Genomic DNA, 21915 nt, shown 5'->3' with positions numbered 1-21915 from the left:
CATGGGAGACCAGGAGGAAGTACCTGGCTCCTAGATTTGGATCGGCATAGTGCGCCGGCCGTGGAGGCCATTTGGGGGGTGAACCAATGGAAAAGGAAGACCTTTCTCTCTGTCTCTCTCTCTCTCATTGTCTAACTCTGCCTTTCAAAAAAATTTATTTATTAGAGAGGCAGAGTTATAGAGGGAGAGATAGAAAGGTTTTCTATACGCTGGTTCACTACCCAAGTGGCCACAACAGCCAGAGCTAGGCCAATCTGAAGCCAGTAGCCAGGAGCTACTTTGAGGTCTCTCACATGGATGCAGGGCCCAAATACTTGGCCCATATTCCATTGCTTTCCCAGGCCATAAGCAGAGAGCTGGATTGGAGGAGGAGCAGCTAGGACTAGAACTGGTGCCCATATGGGATGCCGGTGCTGCAGGCAGAGGCTTAGCCTGCTGTGTCACAGCATCAACTGCAGAATATAACCTTTTGAAATCATCTTTTTTAAAAAATATATTTTTATTTATTTGAAAGAGTTACAGAGAGAGGTAGAGACATAGAGAGAGGTCTTTAATCTGTTGGTGCAGTCCCCAAATGGCTGCAATGACCAGAGCTGAGGCGATCTGAAGTCAGGAGGCGGGAGCTTCTTCCAGGTCTCCCACACAGGTGCAGGGGCCGAAGGACTTGGGCCATTTCCTACTGCTTTCCCAGGCCATAGCAGAGAGCTGGATTGGAAGTGGAGCAGCCGGGACTAGAACCAGTGTCCTTATGGGATGCTGGTACTTCAGGCCAGGGCTTTAACCTGCTGCACCAGCCCCTGAAATTGTCTTTCACTCAACAAAATGCCAATGGGATTCCTTGAAGTAATTATCAGTAGTTCACTAATTTTTTTTAGTGATTTGTTGGTTTCAATGTTGGCATTTAGATTTTTTTTTTTAAGATTTATTTATTTTGAAAGTGAGAGTTACAGAGAAAAGGACAAAGAGAGAAAGAGAGATGGATCTTCCTTCTACTGGTTCACACATAAATAACCACAACAGCCAGTACTAACCAGGCCAAATCCAGAGCCAGAATCAGAACCAGGAGCTTCCTCCGGTTCCCATGTGGGTGCAGGGGCCCAAACACTTGGGCCATCTTCTGCTGCTTTCCCTAGGCCATTAGTAGGGAGCTGGATCACAAGTGGAGCAGCCGGGACACGGAACTGGTGCCATATAGGATGCTGGTGTCACAGGCAGTAGCTTTAGCTGCTGTGCCACAACACTGGCCCCTGGATGTTATTTCTGATCTGCGAGCTGGGCTCACTCTGAATCTTAAATTGGCTGGCTTTTTTTTTTAAACTGTGAACTTTTTTTTTTTTTCATATCGTTAAATGATAACTTGTAGTTAATTTTTTGAGTTGAAATTTGTTGTCTTGTTTTAACAGTGTTTTCAGTTCTGTTCTAAGAACGTACACCCCACAGGATTCCCAAGACAAGGATTCCCAAGACATTTCTTGGCTGTTTGCATTCAATACTTTTGAGCAGCTTTCTTTCCTTCTGTCAGCAAGTTCCTTATTTCATGCAATCTTTCTTTGTCCTGCCAAGCATTGCTTCTGCTATTTTCTCCATCTTTCAGGTGTGTTCTCTGGATGTGCTTTAAAAATGTGTCTTAGAAGTTTCTGTATTTCTGTTGTCCAGGGTGAAATGGACAGATGGCTCTTCAGATGGTTTTGGGAAATATTCTTCTGCTCAAGGCACCTTTCCATGTTCTTTTAAAATTCACCAGAAACCTCTGTTTATGTCGTCTGATGAGGGCCATGGTTTTGGAGACTTTCCTTGGCCAGTAGCGTCTTAGGTGGTTCTCTTGGCTCCAGAAAATATATGCTTGTGTAATTAGCAGTCACTTCCCATCTTGATTCATTCCAGCAGGAAAGATATTTACAGCTTTAATTAGCAATTGCATATCATTTTCTGATCAAAAAATTTTCTAAAAGATTTTATTTATTTATTTATTTGAATGAAATACAGAGAGAGGAGGAGAGAGAGAGAGATCTTCCACCTGTATGTTCACTCTCTCCAAATGGCTGCAATGGCCAGGGCTGGGCCAGGCCAAAGCCAGGAGCTTCTTCCAGGCCTCCCATGTCGGTGCAGGGGCCCAAGCACTGGGGCCATCCTCTGCTACTTTCCCAGGCACATTAATAGGGAGCTGGGGCCGGCGCCGCGGCTCACTAGGCTAATCCTCTGCCTTGCAGCGCCGGCACACCGGGTTCTAGTCCCGGTCGGGGCACCGATCCTGTCCCGGTTGCCCCTCTTCCAGACCAGCTCTCTGCTGTGGCCCGGGAGTGCAGTGGAGGATGGCCCAAGTCCTTGGGCCCTGCACCCCATGGGAGACCAGGAGAAGCACCTGGCTCCTGCCTTCGGATCAGCGTGGTGCGCTGGCCGCAGCGCGCCTACCGCGGTGGCCATTGGAGGGTGAACCAACGGCAAAAGGAAGACCTTTCTCTCTGTCTCTCTCTCACTGTCCACTTTGCCTGTCCAAAAAAAAAAAAAAAAAAAAAAAAATAGGTAGCTGGATTGGAAGTGGAGCAGCCGGGACTTTAATTGGCACCCATATGGGATGCTGGCACTAAGGGCAGAAGCTGAACCTTCTACACCACAGTACTGGCTTCCCGGATCAATTTTTACTGCCATTTACACCTCTATCAGTTCACTTCTCTGCATTTTTTAAAAATGATTTACTTATTTATTTGAAAGAGTTACAGAGGCAGAGAAAGAGAGAGAGAGAGAGAGAGAGAGGTCTTCCACCTGCTGGTTCACTCCCCAGTTGGCCCCAGTGGCAGTAGCTGCACGGATCTGAAGCCAGGAGCCAGGAGCTTCCTCCAGGTCTCTCATACTGGTGCAGGGGCCCAAAGACTTGGGCCATCCTCTACTGCTTTCCCAGGCCATAGCAGAGAGCTGGACGAGAAGTGGAGCAGCCGGGACTGGAACCAGTTCCCATAAGAGATGCCGGCACTACAGGTTGGGGCTTTACCCAATATACCACAGCGTTGGCCCCTTCTCTGCTATCTTGGATATGCATCACTGCTTGTCACATGTGAGCCTCAGCTTCTCCTTTCTCTTTTTTGAATTGCTCTTTTTTTTTTTTTTTTTTCCATTTATCTGGTTTTCCAGAGCAGCTTCCCCTATGATGTGAATGTTTCATTCAGGCACTGTAAGTGCACCAGTTCAAGCTGATCGCAAAGCTTTCTACTTCTTTCATCATTTGAGATCACTCTGCCTCGTTGCATGAAAATGAGTTTCCAAGTTTTTGCCTTTACTTTTAGATGTCTCTTCTACTGGCTGCCTCTTCCCTGTGCCAGTGCTTGTTGTCTAACTGCCCTTTCCTCTTTGTCCTCAGTTCACTGAGCAGCTTTTGATTCAGCTTGCCTTTTTCCCTTTAGCTTCTTGCTCCTTCCATTTCGTCTCTATGTTTTAAAACTGTGAGCACCTTTTAGAATTTCGTTTAATTAGTTACATATATAGCTAAGCAGGGCGGTTACAGTGTTTGCCTTGTTCTGGAAGTTCTTGTTTCATTGGGTTGTCAAGTATGTGAAGGTAACAGTTGAGATAGAGAAGTACTTTGTGGGTTTGTAGGAGAAATAAAGTGAGCTGTGACCCATGTTAGCATCGGTGCAGGTGACCTGGCAGAATCGTCCCTGCTTTTATGCTGAGCCTCTTCCTGCCGTGCCTCTGGTCTACTGAGAGGCAGGCAGACATGTGCTGGCCTCTAGGGTGTCCCCTTTCTGCATTGTTACAATGGTCTATTCAGGCTGCTCACAGCTCTGTGTGTACCTAAACTCAACTGCTTGAATTAATTCCTGACTTTGACATTATGCGTCACTGTATTCTTTTATGATTTGGGTTCTTTCAGTTAGTCTGACCCTAATTTTATTAGGAGTGTTAGCAGGAAAGCTGGGGCTGGAGTGGGAGCAATCTCCGTTAGCAAAGATTTGGCTTTACACACATGGTTTCTACTTGGTTGCAATTAAAATAATTAGAAATACTTGCTTCCATAGATAACTTTGGTGAGAGCAATACATACCCACTTTGCTCTTGTCTTTTTTTTTTCTTTCAGATTTTAACATTCGAGACCAAGAACCCGACAGAATTAGCAGAACGTTTGCGCTCCGTTTGTGGGAACCAGAGCAATGCCTATGCCCGCCTGCTGGAATACCGCCTGAATGCCTTGCGGGGACTGTGGAATGCCCAGCGCCAGCTGGCCTTGGAAGAGCAGCATGAAAGGGAAAGTTCGGGCGATGAGGAAACTCTGGCCCTGCTCAAACGCCAGGGCTTGTTGCAGCAACCCGAGCAAGCGCCCTTTACGTCCCGAATGGGGCTCCTGCTGGTCTTCCCCCTTATTCAGTCCCAGAGCAGAACGGACCCTTCTCTCTGTAACATAACTGCTGAGGTGCTATTGAACTGCCTTCGTGACTGCCAGCCATTGAGCTTGACCAAGGAGCCTGCCGACTGTCTCAATGGAATTGAAACTTTGCTGTGCTCCTGGCTGGAGGAGACGTCTGATACAGGCCGACACATCCCACACAAGCAAAAAGAAAATGCTGCTGCTGCCCTGGTGGCCTTGGCATGTGCCAGGTGAGGGAAATTGGTAATGTCATGACCACTGCTACTTGGGCTGGGCTGGTGAAGAACAGGCCCAGTATGTCTGACGGGAGTTTTAGCATCTAGAAGTGATGTTTGTTTTGCTTTCAGGATTGAATTTCACAGGCTTGACAGTGTAAAAGAAGCTGTCAGCAAAATTTGGCACCAGGCACCTGAGCTGGAACCCAAGTTTGAGTTTTCTCTTTCTGCTATGCCATGATAACAGCTTAAACAGCTTAAAATGCAGAGTCAACCCTTGCCATATCTATGAGGGTGCGTCACGAGGCTCATGGAAAAGTGAAATCAAAAGACACATTTATTTCGATGTGAAAAAATTTTGAAATTCACACATAGTTTTCTGGTAATTTGCATTTTACATGAACCTTTTTAAGACCCCCTCATATGCGTGGATTTCAAAAATGTTTACACCAAAATAAAGTTATTTTTTTAGTCCATTTCAGTGAACTTTTTGAAGTACTCTCATATTCATCCCTTAAACGGTTAATGTTTTACATCAAAGTAGTCAGCAAAGAATGTTACACCTGCCTTTCTCCTGGGAGGATGGTCAGAAATCTGCAGAGCTTTTAATTTTGCTCATACCTGTCTATAAGGGGTGCATCAGCAGGTTGCTGGGTTATTGCTCACCTGGACTCAGTCACAAGTTACGTTTCTGGGACTTGATGCTTGCCTCCATCAGTGTAATTGAAAGATTACTCAGCACCTCTCGAGATTTAATAGTGTGCCGGTTAGTGGTGTTACTGATCTACAGACCATGGGAAATGTTGCCATTCCCCCTGCCCAGTAACCCACACGATCACTGGCAAGTATTTGTGAGAATAGAATTTACCACCCTTGGCCGGCGCCACGGCTCACTAGGCTAATCCTCCGCCTTGCGGCGCTGGCACACCGGGTTCTAGTCCTGGTCAGGGCACCAATCCTGTCCCGGTTGCCCCTCTTCCAGGCCAGCTCTCTGCTGTGGCCAGGGAGTGCAGTGGAGGATGGCCCAAGTGCTTGGGCCCTGCACCCCATGGGAGACCAGGATAAGCCCCTGGCTCCTGCCATCGGATCAGCGCGGTGCGCCGGCCGCAGCGCGCCAACCGCGGCGGCCATTGGAGGGTGAACCAACGGCAAAAGGAAGACCTTTCTCTCTGTCTCTCTCTCACTGTTCACTCTGCCTGTAAAAAAAAAAAAAAAAAAAAATTTACCACCCTTGGCTTCCTCTCGACCAGTTGTCTAGGGCCCAGTTAGGAGCATGGTCTGACACTACTGTCCCTAATCTGTCCCTCTCCCTCAGAATTTTTTCTTGAGTGGGAATCTTCCCTTTTTAGCCAAGCATATGTGGGAAAACTTCCTGGAGGATTATGGAGTTCTTAGTTATAAGGCTTCTTTCCTTGTTTCTCTTTTTAAGTTTTCAAAGTTGACTTTCAAGTGATTGAAAGTTATTTTTAAGACAAAATGTTACCAGTACTGTCAGTTTCTTTGCCTTAAGCAAATTCCCATAACCTAGTTTTAGAACCCTGAAGACAGCAATTGGATTATGGAAATCCTGACATGTGCTTATGTGCTTAATTCTTTTTTTTTTTAAAGATTATTATTATTTTTTTGAAAGGTATAGTTTCAGAGAGAGGCAGAAGCAGAGAGAGAGGTGTTCCATCTGCTGGTTCACTCCCCAAATGGCTACAACGGCCAGAGTTGGACCTATCCGAAGCCAGGAGCCAGGAACCAGAAGCTTCTTCTGGGTCTCCCACATAGGTGGAGGGGCCCAAGGACTTGGACCATCTTTCACTGCTTTCCCAGGCCATTAGCAGGGAGCTGGATCAGAAGTGGAACAGCCAGGACTGGAACCGGCATCCATATTGGATGTCAGTGCCACAGGTGGAGGTTAACCTACTACACCACAGTGCTGGCCCCATGTACTTAATTCTTTTTGTTGTTTTTTAAGATTTATTGGCTGTCATCTCTCTCTCTTCAAAACTATATTTTCATTTTATTTGAAAGGAGGGGAGAAAGAGGAGAGAGATCTTCCGTCTGCTTCCATTTTCTGGTTCAGTCCCCAAAGGACCACAACAACAAGCACTGAGCCAGGCTGAAGTCAGGAACCTGGGACTCTGCGTCCTCACCTGGGTGGCCAGAACCCAAGTATTTGAACCATAACATGTGGCCTCACAGGGTGCACATTAGCAGGAAGCCAAATTGGGAGTGGAATAGCCAGGACTCAAAACGTACAATCTGGTATGTGGCATGGGTGTCCTGAGTGGGGACTTTTTTTTTTCTAATGGTCCACAAGACATTGAAAGCTGGACCAAGCTGAAGCCAGGATACAGGAACTCCATCCAGATTTCCCACATAGGTTTCTGTGACCTAAGTCCTGGAGTCATCATTCACTGCTTCCCAGGATGCATAGCAGGAAGTTAGATTGGAAGAACAGCAGCCAGGACCCAAACCAGGCACTCTGATGTGGGACACAGGCTTAACCCACTGTGCAGCCACCCAACTGTGTACTTAATTGCTATGCTCCATGCATGCCCCATATGTGCTTAATTCTTTTTTTTTTTTTTTTTTTTTGACAGGCAGAGTGGATAGTGAGAGAGAGAGAGAGACAGAGAGAAAGGTCTTCCTTTTTGCCGTTGGTTCACCCTCCAATGGCCGCTGCGGCCGGCGCATCACGCTGATCCGAAGCCAGGAGCCAGGTGCTTCCCCTGGTCTCCCATGCGGATGCAGGGCCCAAGCACTTGGGCCATCCTCCACTGCACTCCCGGGCCATAGCAGAGAGCTGGCCTGGAAGAGTGGCAACCGGGATAGAATCCGGTGCCCCGACCGGGACTAGAACCCCGTGTGCCGGCGCCGCAAGGTGGAGGATTAGCCTATTGAGCCGCGGCGCCAGCCCATATGTGCTTAATTCTAATGATGTTATTGGCTGATACTGAAATAATAAGTTTCCCTGTAGAGCCTTTATATTGGATTGACTTACCTTCTGCATATGCAGAAGATAAATGTATTATTGTCAGTATAAAAATCTTCTTGGTGTTTGTTTTAGACAACTCCTATATTCTGTTGCTGATATTACCACCTTGTTCTGGTCTTTATTTACCTCAGAAATTACGTGCTTTTCAGTGTTAGATCAAAACCTTTAATAATGTTATGGGCCTATTACTGATGTATGGGCATATTTTTGAGGTTGATGCTCTCAAAGACAAAGCAGCTTTTCCAAAAAATTATGGTGCGATATTTCATTCAGCCAGCTAATGTTTATTGAACACCTCTGCTGTATAGGCTCCTTGCTGGGTTTTATGGCCACTGCGGTGCAGAGCTAACAGCTGACTGGACTCTGGGTGATGATGTATTCTGCAAAACCTTGCTACCTACAAGGCGCTCTTCCCACGGGACGGTGGTATATGATCCCATGGTTCGTGATACAGTCATGAGTGTGCAGATGGTCCTTAAAACTGTAGAACTTATGTGAGAGTGAAGGAGGCAGTAAGCAACAAATACATGTAAAAGAGAATTTAGAGAGAGGTATTTGCTGTAGGAAAGGAAACTAGGGTATCAAGAGTTTGACTAAGTGGAGGTAGTGACAGACATACCAGGGGAGGCCTTACTAAAGAGATGGCTTTTGAACTAAGGACTAGAAGATGAGAAAAAACCAGCCATGCCAAAGAGCCAGTGGCAGAGAGTTCTATGCAAAAGCAATGGCAGGCAGAAGAACTCTGCTCTTTCTGAGCTCGAGTTATCTGAGGGATAGCAAAGTGGGCAGGCAGCTGCAGCATGATCTAAGGGAGCAGGCAGGAATGAGGTCAGCAGGGCCCAGATCGTATAGGGTCTGTTACACTGTGGAAGAAGTTTAAATTTTACTCTCTTCTTTACAAAAAATTATTTTATTTATTTGAAAGGCAGAGTCATACACGTGCACGCACACACACACACACACACAGAGTGAATCTTCCAAGAGCTGATTTGCTCCCCAGATGGCTGCAATGGTCAGGGCTAGACCAGGCCAAAGACAGGAGCCAAGAACTCCATCAAAGTCTCTCATGAGTGTGGCAGGGACCCCAAGTACTCAGGGCCATCTTCCTGCCTTCCCAGGCCCATTGGCGGAGAGCTGCATTGGAAGTGGAGCAACTGAGACTCAAACCCAACTTATGTGCTGGCATCTTAGGGAAAAGCTTAACCTCTGTGCCACGATGCTGCATGGTAAATTTTACTCACGATCTGAGTGAGTCTGGCAGGAAACAATTCCTTATAGTTGGTCAATAGATCTAAACATTCCAAAGGTTGAAGTTTTTGCTTTTTTTTTTTTTTTTTTTTTTTTTTTTTTTTTTGGCCCTTACTATTCCCAAGGGAGATATCCCTGTTAGGCAAATGAAGAAACAAAAATCCATAGGAGTTGGATAACGTCACTGAATTGTGATGAGTGGCAGAGCCAGGTCTCAGAGCCCACTTGGGTTTCTATACTTGATCTGCTGCCTCCCTGTCTTATACTGTTCTTTGGTTTTTATTCTCTGGACACTAGAGGTAGTAAAAGGAGCAATTAGACTCTAGGCCTACTTGGTCCAGTGCTGGGTATTCCGTTTCTTTTGGGGGTTAGGCATGAGATATCTGGTAATTAAAGCCTTGGCTATGAGAATAAGGCAGCCAGCCAAAGTCAGTCCATCTGATCCAGGTGATCACTTAGTTCAGGAAGTGTTTTTGTAGTGATTTACACTTGGGATGTTGCCAGGTAAGTCCTAAAAGCGCCTTCTTTTAGATCCTGATGACCGCATTATGGACCTCCCAGAGCCTTGGGAACCAAAACGGAGTCGGTGGTGTGAGCCGGGCCCCCGGTGGTGTGAGCCGGAGCCGGTGGTGCCAGCTGGAGTCGGTGGTGTGAGCCGGAGCCGGAGCCGGTGGTGTGAGCTGTGCGAGTGTTCAGCTGCACGCTTCTCAGCAGGAGGATGCAGAGGAGGGGCTCTGCAGGAAGTCTTAATTATTTGGATGCATCCCTTCCATTCACACTTAATGAGATGGAGTTCAGGGAGATGTTATCCAAAATGGATCAGCTTAACAAAGATATTGAAAAGCTAGCCTAGAAATATTGTTAGACTTTAAGTACTGATCTCGTTTTATGACATCTCTCCCCAAGACTAGAGGGCAACTTGGTGATGAAAACAAGAAGTTCTTTGTGCTTAAGTTTTCTGTTTTGAACTTTTGTGTTAGGGAAATTGCTTACCTTTCCAAATGCAGGCCCGTAATTGGCACAGTGTTGCTCCCAGGAGCCAATGGTGGTAGCTAAGGATCCAGTGTATTTTGTATCACACATCTTCTGACTGACAGAACCTTCCCATGTGGCTAACAAAATTAACATTAACAGCTTCCATGATTTGACAGTCAGTTTTGATGATTTTCTGTTGCTTCCTTTTATTCTTAGGGGATCACTGAAAACCTTTGTGCATACAGTTCATCTGTTACAGAAACAGACTGATCTAGGGTCCCTGCCTGTGGCTGATGTTCTGTATAGGTAAGTTGTCACCTTGGGCCCCTGCTCTCCTTCCATCAAGGCAGACTTGTGCATTAAGGCTCCCCCCCCACCAAAGAAACCTTTTATTTAAGGAATACAAATTTTATAAGTACAACTTTAGCAATATAGTTCTTTTAAAAAGATTCCTAGGCTCTTGTCAATTAATGATTCATATTTCCAAATAAGTAGAGCCATATTTACCTTCTTAAGTAAGAATTTTGTCTTAGCTTACCTTCTTTGACAGTGTTCCTAGAGCATGTTATTTTTCATTCTTTTAAATTTTTGTGTCTTTAAAAGATGCAATAACTTTTAATGCATTTTTACTGTAAATTTGAGATGATAATATATTAAGGTATCAAGAAGAAAGTGAAAATTAGTTATAATCTCATTATCCAAAGATAACCATTTCTAATGTTTTAGTTTCTGTGCTTCCTAATTCACATCCCCCCTCTGCCTCTTTCTATTTCTGTCTTGTTCTCACACACATGTATATATAAAAATAGGCATTTTACACACAGTTTTATCAACATTTATATAAATACTGCTTTTATATTTTTTTGCCTTAAAATATATGTTATCTTTTCAGATGTGTAATATTTATGTAAAACTAGTTGAGCTTTTGTTCTTTGAGGAAATAGACTTTAATCTTCTTGCTAAATGGGTTGTCTCTGAGTCTTTGTGATTCCCCACCCCACCCCCCTTATAGGTTGTTGCTTTTGGAAGGGGGGCCTGGATCCCCCTCCTGCTTGCTTGGAGGCAAACACATAGTATCATGGGGGTATGAAGACATGTTGCCTGCACCTGACAGCAATACTGGCTCCAGTTCTGAAAATAAAGGTAAAGTAAGGGTTTTATTTCTGCTGTTGACATTTTTTAAAAGATTTATTTAATTTATTTGAAAAGCAGAGTTAGAGAGAGAGGTTACAGAGAGAAAGAGAGGTTTTCCATCTGCTGTTTTACTCCCCAGACAGCTGCAACAGCCAGGGCTGGGCCAGGCTGAAGCCAGGAGCCAGGAGCTTCCTCTGGGTCTCCAACATGGGTGCAGAGGCCCAGGTACCTAGGCCACACTCTGCTGCTTTCCCAGGCACACTAGCAGGGAGCTGGATCAGAAGTGAAGCAGCCAGGGACTCAAACTGGTGCCCACATGGAATGCTAACGTTGTAGGCATCAGCTTAATCTGCTGTGCCACAGCACTGGCCCTCTGGTATTGACATTTAGAGGTACAAAGAATGGTTTTGGATCTTTGACAATGATTTAGATATAACCCAGTGTGTTCCTTTTAATTAAGAGCTCAAGGCCGGCGCCATGGCTCAACAGGATAATCCTCCGCCTAATGGTGCCGGCACACCGGGTTCTAGTCCCGGTCGGGGCGCCGGATTCTGTCCCGGTTGCTCCTCTTTCAGGCCATCTCTCTGCTGTGACCAGGGAGTGCAGTGGAGGATGGCCCAAGTGCTTGGGCCCTGCACCCCATGGGAGACCAGGAGAAGCACCTGGCTCCTGTCTTCGGATCAGCGCAGTGCGCCAGCCGCAGCGGCCATTGGAGGGTGAACCAACGGCAAAAAGGAAGACCTTTCTCTCTGTCTCTCTCTCTCTCTCACTGTCCACTCTGCCTGTCAAAAAAAAAAAAAAAAAAAAAAAAAGAGCTCAAGATTCCTATACAGTGTGTTCATTGTCTGTTTTATCAGTAAAAGTATAAAAGCTGATACTTGGTGAGGTAAGAAAATGGATAGGCCTTACTCTCACAAGGAAAAGTTATCATCCGTCCACTGCCAAGGAGGCATTGATTACTTAAATTGGTTCCTAGGTATGTGAGCTTGGCATGGGAGCCTTGAGCTGAATTTTTTTGTTTGCTAAATGAGTATCAGGTCTTGCTGCTTGGTACTATTCTTTTAGTAATTTAGTGTGTGTGTTAATGAACCCTCCTGTCCAAAAAGCACAAAATAGAAAGATTCAAGGAAGCATGAATTGTTAAATATCTCCTTTAAACAAAGCAGGCTGCATTAAAATGTCTTTACAGTTTTACAGGCTCACATATCAGTTTTATATATATATATATATAATATATATATATTACATACATATATATAATATGTATTTTAAAGATTTTATTTATTTATGTGAGAGGTAGAGTTGTTAAAGATAGTGAGAGGGAGAGATAGAAAGGTCATCTGTCCATTGGTTCACTCCCCAAATGGCCACAACGGCCAGAGCTGGGCCTATCCAAAGCCAGGAGCTGGAGGCTCCTTCCAGGTTTCCCATGCAGGTGCAGGGGCCTAAGGACTTGGGCCATCTTCTACTGCTCCCAGGCCACAGCAGAGAGCTGGATCGGAAGAGGAACAGCTGGGACTAGAACCAGCACCCATATGGGATGCTGGTGCAGCAGGCAGAGGATTAACATACTATGCCACAGCACCGCCCCCCACCCCAGTTAAATATATTATTTCAGAAAAAGCAGCTCTGTTAATCACTCCACTTAACTGACTTACCAGGTGGATTAGGCCTCTCCTTAGACCAGTGCCATGGCCCACCAAAGTTCCATGGCCGACTGAGTCTTCTCCATGTCTGTGCACCACTGCTCCCGCCAGTGGAACTACACAAGAGTCAGCCTTGCTCCCAAACCAATTTGTTGCTGTAATTGGTACTTGATGACGTTATTATATCATTAAGTATTGCATAATTGATAAAATGTGAATTTAAAAACCTAGTAAATTGTTTCCACAACAAAGTTGAATGTTTTAGAAAGACTTGACAGGGGCTGGGGCTGTGGCACAGTGGGTTAAAGCCCTGGCCTGAAACATCCCATATGGGCGCCGGTTTTAGTCCCGGCTGCTCCACTTCCAATCCAGCTCTCTGCTATGGCCTAGGAAAGCAGTAGAAGATGGCCCAAGGCCTGAGCCATTGCGACCATCTAGGGAGTGAACCAACAGATGGAAGCCCTCTCTCTCTCTCTCTCTCTCTCTCTCTCTCTCTCTAGCTCTCTTCTCTGTGTAACTCTGACTTTCAAGTAAATAAATGTCTTTAAAAAAAAAAAAAAAAAAGACTTGACAGAGCGAGTCTCTAAGAGCCTGGTGCTCATTTGGGGTGGGATCAGCAGCCTATTCTGCCCACCCCTTTGTTTCCCGCCCTCGATGGCACGTCTTTTCTGGCATGGATGCAATCTGAGCAACAGGCCCCCGTGCACCTCTCAGCCCAGGGCCTGGGCCTTTCCTCAGCCCACTGCTTTTCTTAGAGAAGGCTGAGAGGAAGAGACAAGTCTTCTTCTTTTTTTAAGATTTATTTATTTATTTGAAAGGCAGAGTTTACAGAAAGAGGGAGAGACAGAGAGAGATGGTTCGTCCCCTGGTTCACTCCCTAAATGGCTACAATGGCCAGAGCCAGGTGAGTCTGAGGCCAGGAGCCAGGCGCTTTGTTTTGGTCTCCCACAGGGTTGCAGGGGCCCAAGCACTTGGGCCATCCTCCATTGCCTTTCCCAAGCACATTCACAGGAGCTGGATTGGAAGTTGAACAGCCAGGAGTTGTACCAGCACCCATATGGGATGTTGGCATCGCGGGTGGCAGCTTTACCTGCTATGTCACAGCGCTGGTCCATAGGCAAGGCTTCTGGATCTGGTTCATTACCTTTCCCGACTCGATCAGAGTCAACTGGAGAAACAAAAGCCTGCAGTACTCAGGAAGGTCTCAGACATGGTTCAAACGTACGCATTCACACAGAACCTAAACCCCTTCTTTGTTTCTTCCATTTGGTATCTCCCTAGGGGGAGTCTCTCATGAGAGATGATGGTATTAAGCTGATCTGTTTGCTTTTTATCATCTTGTTTTGCACCTGGGTACGGAATGTTTTCCTTAGAATAATTTTTAGAGCAATTTTATGTAATTAAAAAAAGATTTACTTATTTTATTTAGAAGGCAGAGTTACTAAGAGAGAGATCTTTGATCTACTGATTCACTTCCCATATGGCTGCAACCAGTGGGACTGGGCCGGGCCAAAGCCAGGAGCCAGGAGCTTCATCTGGGTCTTCCACACAGGTGCAGGAGCCAAAGCACTTAGGCCATCTTCTGCTGCTTTTCCCAGGCACATTAGCAAGGCGTTGGATTGGAAATGGAGCACCAGGAATTGAACTGGTGCTCACAGGCATGCTGGTGTTTCAGGCAGCAGCTTAACACGCTATGCCACAGTGCCAGCCCCTGTATGTGATTTTTTAATATTGAAGCATTCAACACTGGCAGAAATTTAGGGAGTAGTAAAATAAACCCTGTGTACTCATCACTCAGCTTCAACAAGCATCAACTCCTGGCCAGTCTTGTTCAGTCCACCCCCTTACTTCTACTCCTTGTCAGACCCATGCTTGAGAGGCCTTGGGCCTTTATCTAAATATTGGTGAATAAATGCATTTTTAAGCTTTAAGTTAAAATATTTATGATGTAAGATGAATATTTGAAAGATGATTACCCACTTTTACTGGTGTTTTTTTTTTTTTTTTTGGATGAACTAGTAGATACAGGTCCTAGTTGTCTCAGATTAGTAGGCTGAGTTTTTTGTTTGCTTGTTTTTTCTTTTTTTAAACTCCATATGCACCCTCCCAGCGAGGGAGGGAAGAAGGGCTGGGAGAGCAGTCGTGCCATGGGAGGGGCGGCCCAGCCCCTATTAGGCTGAATTTTTAAAAATATTTTCTTTATTTGGGAGATAGAGGTGGAGATACAGAGAGAGCACATACGCGTGCTCACTCATCTGCTGGTTTACTCCCAGGTGCCTGCAGCAGTCCTAGGCTGGGAACTGGGAACTCGATCAAGATCTCCCATCTGGGTGACAGGGACCTCACAGCTTGAGCTGTGACTTGCTCGCAGCGTGCGCATTGTAGCAGGAAGCTGCAGTCAGGCCTCTGATATGGGATACAGGTGTCCCAGTCAGCGGCTCAGCTACCAGGCCAACACTCACTCTAGCAGGGTGAATCTGAGATGATAGCATACACGGTACTAATTTCATTGGTGCCATGAATTTCCTGTAACTAAACTGAAATGGGTCAGGTGGACAAATTCTACTTAAACATGGTGAATGAAATGATTATGAAAATAAACACTGAAAGTTTTACCCATAAGTCTTATTAGTAAGGAAAATCTTTAGAATATAAGGTAGTAAACCATTTCATAGCATATATACATACATATATATATATACATATATATACACACACACACACACACACATATATATATATATATACTGTTGATTTATTTAAATGATATTCTCTTTTAAACAATTTGTTTTTATTTAAAAGGCAGAACAGTGGAGGCCAGGGCAAGGATGCAGAGAGTGAGATCTTCTGTTCACTGATTCACTTTTTTTTTTTTTTTAAGATTTATTTATTTATTTATTTATTTTTTGGACTCACAAAAGTTTATTTTACAAAAAAGTTTAATATGAAAATGTACATGACCCAAGTTTTACATCATAGTAAAACAGGTCCTTTGGAGAGGGCACATGGGTTTCTTTGTTGAACAGTCATACTCGTTCCAAGGCTTCTAACATGATGATACTATTTCCTCATATTACCACCATTCCAATATTGTTCTGTTGTCCACTATTAGCCATCCCCACACATTCATCTATCACAAGGTTCATAAAGGGATCAAATCCTCATAGGATTCCCTGGAGTTACAAAGAGAGAGAAGGAGGCCCGGCGCCATGGCTTAACAGGCTAATCTTCCGCCTTGCGGCGCCAGCACACCGGGTTCTAGTCCCGGTTGGGGTGCCGGATTCTATCCCGGTTGACCCTCTTCCAGGCCAGCTCTCTGCTATGGCCCAGGAATGTAGTGGAAGATGGCCCAAGTGCTTGGGCCCTGCACCCACATGGGAGACCAGGAGAAGCACCTGGCTCCTGGCTTCAGATCAGCGCGATGCGCCGGCTGCAGCGGCCATTAACGGCAAAGGAAGACCTTTCTCTCTGTCTCTCTCACTATCCACTCTGCCTGTCAAAAAAAAAAAAAAAAAAAAAAAAAAAAAAAAAAAAAGAGAGAGAGAAGGAGAGGCTGGATCACTCCCAGGACTTGAACCAGTGCCCATATGGGATGCTGGCACTGCAGGCGGCAGCTTTACCCGCCATGTCACAGCGCCAGCTAAATGCTCGCAATAGCCAGGTCTAAGCCAGGATCCCAGAACTATACCTGGGTCTCTGATGTGGGTGACAGGGACCCAAGTACTTGAGCCATCACCTGCTGCCTCCCAGGGTGTGCATCAGCAGGATGCTGGATCAGAAGTGGAGCAGGAACTTGAAGCCAGGCATTTCCATATGGGACACAGGCATCCCAAGCAGCATGTTAACTGCTAAGCCAAGCACTGGCCCCAGCTGTTTATTTTAGACTGGGGAAGGTCTAGCTAAGGGAAAACACAATTGCTCTTTTTTAAGTAGAAAAATACACTTTTGTGCTATGTCTCTCCAGAAACCAAAATTAGGATCTCATCAGAAGCAGATTTTATTTTAGTTCAATGTATACCATTAGTTATTAGCATAATTTCATTTGTCCTGTATGAAACACTGGCTCTGTACCAGAGAGCAGTATAGGTGTTACACCCTGTATCCTCTCATTTAACCGTTAGGGTAACCCTTGAGGTACCTATGATTATCCTTACCTTACAGATGAAGAAACTGAAGTTCAAAGAGGTCTCAGGTCACCCAGTGAGTGCCCCAGTCTTGTAAAGCTCATGCCTTTCTTATGATGCAGTCATTACTAAAAGGTTTATACTCTTGGGGCAGGCACTTGGTACAGAAGTTGAGATATCGCTTGGGATGTCCAGTCCCATATGAGCGGTTGGGGTCAATTTCCGGCTTGGCTTCCAGTCCCAGCTCCCTGCTAATGTGCAGCCTGAGAGGCAGCAGCTGACAGTGCTGAAGTACCTGGGTCCCTGCCACCACATGGGACAGAAGTTCCTCTGTGGTCAGGCTCTCTATAACAACCCAGATTGGGCTCCGCATTCCTGACTCCTGGCTTCATCCTGTCCCAGTGTGGCCATTAGGGTGGTGAACCAGTGGATGGAAGATAACTCACTCTTTATCTGTGTCTCTCTCTCTCTTGTCTCTGCCTTTCAAGTAAAATGCAAATAAATAAATGATTTTTTAAAGTGTTAAACTCTTAGTAGTTTCATCTTAGAAATGTTTAAACTTCGCTTAGTATTTTTCCTCTTCAAAAACAGAAAAAACATTTTGCGGGCTGAACCTAGTTCCCCTGCTAATAAGTATCCAGTCTCTTTCAATGATCTCGTCCCCTGGTCCCACATGTACTTTGGGTGTTGATTTGGGGAGTTAAGCCATCTTCCCTGAAAGTTACATTGCAGCGCTTTTAGAAGTAGGAGATTATCTTTGGCTCAACTTCCTAGTGCCTTTTTCATTAGAAAAAGCATATATATAATTTGCCTGTGAAAACATGATTTCAGATGCTGACTTGGGACGCTGTCTCACGGCAGATGGCCTCTACCTGTATACTACTAACTCAGTTGGAAGAGGAGTAAGCAAACTGGGGTCTGGATTACATGGCACTCTCAGGTCAGTTGCATGGGACTTGCTGAATGATTTGGCTGGAACATTTTCCTCCCTTCATAATCTCTGTGAAGACTCTGGGGGTGCATCCTGATTCCCTGTGCAGCCGTAAACCAAGGAACAAATCTGGATTAATTCAAGGGGTTCCAGTCTTCTCTTATTGCCGCTTCTTCCTATCTTGTTCTGTTAATGCATTTTAGCTTTGTTTTGACCAAGGTGTTTGGTAGCCCTCAGATCATTGTTTCCAGCCAGAAATTCCTCTGTGGTCAGGCTTTCTATAACAATGCCAGTGACTTCTCTGGGTTGATAAATAGACATTTTTCTAGTTAAAAACTTATATACTTGGATATGCCATCGTGTTAGCAGTGATTTTCAGCTAGAATATAAGATGGATGAATTGCCGCCCAAAGCAACAGAAACCACAGTTGGCAGCCTCATTTATATTTACTTAAACCTTTCCCCAACTTTTTCTCCTCTCAAACTCATTGTGGAAAATTAATTTTGCCATAGTCTGTCTTAAAATGAATGTGATATTGTCACTCTCTATCAGATGTTTTACATACTTAGTCATTTTTAAAGTTAGATAAAAAATGTTGTGTTTGTTGTAGCTTACGGTACAGCCCGTGACTCTGCCTGTGTCCCTTTGTCTTCCACAGAGGGTTTGTATACTGCCGGAACGAGGAGCTGGAGCCAGGCTGGGTGGCCTTTGGCAGTGGCTGTCTTCTCCACCGGCCTGTGTCTTTTGATAATAAACCTCACTCCCTTTTCCAGGTCATTGACCAGAACACCCTTCAGGTAAGCAGAAAAAAAAAGGCTTTGTCTTGGCCGGCGCCGCGGCTCACTTGGTTAATCCTCTGCCTGTGGCGCTGGCACCCCGGCTTCTAGTCCCAGTTGGGGCTCTGGATTCTCTCCCGGTTGCTCCTCTTCCAGGCCAGCTCTCTGTTGTGGCCTGGGAGTGCAGTGGAGGATGGCCCAAGTGCTTGGGCCCTGCACCCGCATGAGAGACCAGGAGGAAGCACCTGGCTCCTGGCTTCGGATCAGCACAGTGCCTGGCCGTAGTGGCCACTTGGGGGGTGAACCAACAGAAGGAAGACCTTTCTCTCTGTCTCTCTCACTGTCTAACTCTGCCTGTCAAAAAAAAAAAAAAAAAAAAAAAAAAAAAAAAAAAAAAGGCTTTGTCTTTTGTGTCTTGGAGATAGCAGGGAGTTCCAGCACCGTCGCCATCTGAGGTAACAATACTAACACATCTAACAATAGTGCTGTGACACACTTTCCTGCCTCTGGAGCATCTTTTTTTTTTTTTTTTTTTTAAGACTTATTTTTATTTATTTGAAAGATTCACAGAGAGAGGTAGAGACAGAGAGACAAAGGTCTTCCCTCCACGGATTCCCTCCCCAGATGGCTGCAACAGCTGAGGTGATCCGAAGCCAGGAGCCAGGAGCTTCTCTCGGGTCTCCCATGTTGGTGCAGGGACACAAGGACTTGGGCCATCCTCTGCTGTATTCTCAGGCCATAGCAGAGAGATGGATTGGAAGTAGAGCAACCGGGACTTGAAGTAGTGCCCATGTAGGATGCTGGCGCTGCAGGCCAGGGTTTTAACCCACTGTGCCACAGTGCTGGCCCCTGGGGCATCTTGTCAATTGTTACAATTTAGGCATTCTGTTTTTTCTTTGATATCTTAAGAGTTTTGCTTCATGAATGACCTGAGTTTCTAAGGTTCAAAATAGATTTTTTTTTTCAAAATTCACAATGCAAGGCAGTACTTTTTTTTTTTTTTTTAAAGATTTTAATCATTTATTTCAGAGGTAGAGTTACAGAGAGAGTAAGAGACAGAGACAAAGGTCTTCTATCTGCTGGTTCACTCCCCAAACGGCTGCAATGGCTGGAGATGGGCTGATCCGAAGTCGGGAGCTTCTTCTGGGTTTCCGATGTGGGTGCTGGGACCCAAGTACTTGGACCGTCTTCTGCTGCTTTCCCAGACCGTAGCAGAAGCTGGATCAGAAGAGGAGCCCATGTGGCATGCCAGCACCCAGGTGGAAGATTAACCTACTGTGCCCCAGCGTCACTCCAACAATAAACTTTTTTTATGATTAAAAAAAAACTTGAGGGCCGGCGCTGTGGTGAAGCCGCCGCCTGCAATGCCTGCATGCCCATATGGACACCAGTTTGAGTCCCGGCTGCTCTGCTTCTGATCCAGCTCTCTGCTATGGCCTGGGAAAGCAGTGGAGGATGGCCCAAGTGCTTGGACCCTGTGCCCAGGTGGGAGACCTGGAGGAAGCTCCTGACTCCTGGCTTCAGATCAGCGCAGCTCCGGCCATTGCGGCCAACTGGGGAGTGAACCAGCAGATAGAAAACCTCTCTCTCTGTCTGCCTCTCCTCTCTGTATAACTCTGACTTTCAGATAAATAAATAAATCTTTTTAAAAAAATTCTAGACTGTCAAAGATTTTAAAAATACCAGCTGTATTTTTTTTTTTTTTAAGATTTATTTATTTGAAAGGTAGAGTTACAGAGAGGCAGAGGGAGAGAGAGGTTTTCCATCTACCGGTTCAACCCCCAGATGGTCACAGCAGCTAGAGATGTGCTGATCTGAAGCCAGGAGCCAGGAGCATCTTCTGGGTCTCTCACGTGGGTGTAAGTGCCCGAGGTCCTGGGCCATCTTCTACTACTTTCCCAGGCTGTAGCAGAGAGCTAGATCTGAAGTGGAGCAGCCGGGACTCAAACTGGTGCACATATGGGATGCTGGCACTGCAGGTGGTGGCTTTACCTGCTATGCCACAGCACTGGCCCCTCCAGCTGTATTTTGATCAGATCTATTTTGGTAAGGCAGCATTTCCCTCTTCAATTTGTTCTAAAGAGCCTCTCTGTGGGAAAGGGAGTTATTTTATAAATTTACTTACTTATTTATTTATTTTTAAAGATTTGATTTATTTATTTGAGAGGTAGAGTTACAGAGAGAGAGAGATGAAGAGACAAAGGTCTTCCATCTGTTGGTTCACTCCCCAAAGTGCCGCAAGAAGCCAGAGCTGAACCGATCCAAAGCCAGGAGCCAGGAGCTTCCTCTGGGTCTCCCACATGGAGACCACATTGGGTACAAGGGCCCAAGCACTTGAGCCACCTTCCACTGGTTTTCCAGGCCGTAAGCAGAGAGCTGGATCAGAAGGGGAGCAGCCGGGACATGAACTGGTGCCCATGTGAGATGCCCATGCTTCAGGGTTAGCTATGAAGGCTTAGCCTACTATTCCACACGGCCGGTTAAAAATTTATTTATTAAGCACTCAGTGCTTAAATTGTTGAATGAAGGAATATAGCTCAGAAAGGTTAAGCAGCTTGTCGAGGCCACACAGTCACTAATGTGAGCAAGTAGAACTAGAACCCCTGGTTCTCAGCTCAATACTGGAGTTTGAGCTCTTTGCATTGCAACTTCCCACCTTTCAACCAAAGTTAAACTGAACAGTTGTGTTACCATCTGTGGAGTGAATGCCCTGAGAGGGGCCAGCCAGGAATTAAGTGGAGCATTGTATCTCTTTGTGTCTGTCACTGAGCAGTGCCTTTCCTGTGAAACAGGGATTAAGCTCTATTCACCATTGTCATCTCCATTGCACATGGTAGATGTGCAAGGATTTCTGGAGGACTAACTTGAATGAATTAGCAAATGGGTGCCCAATTGACTTAATTTATTATCACTAATACACACAGATGAAAATGTCTTATATTTATTTGAAGTAGAATTTATAACCTTGGGAGTGAAACACATGTTAAATCTCAAAACATGATTTGGATTTGAAGCAATGCTAGTTTCTTCTGTGTTGCTATAAAAACGTTGACCCTGTCCAAGAGAGCAGTGCTGTAAGTTACTTACTAGATGTGCATCGGGAACACAGGCCAGTGAGGAGCTGTCAGCTCTCTAGACTTCCTGGCATTGCAAGTTCAAAGTGTGGTTACAGCAACTAAATGAGCTAGACAATACAAGTTTGGAAAAGTGTTTATATGAAATGAGTTAAGGAGTCAGAAGTAGTCGTAGAAAAACCAGTGACCCACCAAAGTGACAGTAACTGAAGGGATCTTACCCTCTCTAATTGTTTGTATTTCAGGATTTTCAACTCTTCCATTGCTAATTTTTTTCAAATCATGATCAGCAGTTTTCTTGGTTCTCATTTTCTCTGTTTTTTTTTTTTTTTTTTTTTTGAACATTGATTATTTGAAAGTGGAGTCACACACACACACACACACACAGAGAAAGAGAATGAGATAGAGAGAGAGGGATTCCCATCTGCTGGTTCCTTCCCCAAAT

At 45.3% G+C, this 21915-nt stretch overlaps 1 protein-coding gene across 4 annotated transcripts in view; it reads left to right on the top strand.

The window, feature by feature from the left end:
- Nucleotides 1–21915, top strand: part of HECTD4 (HECT domain E3 ubiquitin protein ligase 4) — a 205048-nt gene that overhangs the window by 50702 nt on the left and 132431 nt on the right. For all 4 annotated transcript variants that reach the window (XM_062182491.1, XM_062182490.1, XM_062182489.1 and 1 more), the window contains exons 2-6: nt 4073–4590; nt 10001–10090; nt 10797–10927; nt 17520–17628; nt 18279–18417. In XM_062182491.1, the coding sequence (XP_062038475.1) occupies nt 4073–4590; nt 10001–10090; nt 10797–10927; nt 17520–17628; nt 18279–18417 (987 nt within the window). The remainder of the gene's footprint in view (nt 1–4072; nt 4591–10000; nt 10091–10796; nt 10928–17519; nt 17629–18278; nt 18418–21915) is intronic.

This window comes from Lepus europaeus, chromosome 23 (assembly GCF_033115175.1).
Source record: "Lepus europaeus isolate LE1 chromosome 23, mLepTim1.pri, whole genome shotgun sequence".
Taxonomy (NCBI): Eukaryota; Metazoa; Chordata; class Mammalia; order Lagomorpha; family Leporidae; genus Lepus; species Lepus europaeus.
Note: the sequence above shows the minus strand (reverse complement) of the source record. Positions and strands in the feature narration are given on the sequence as shown.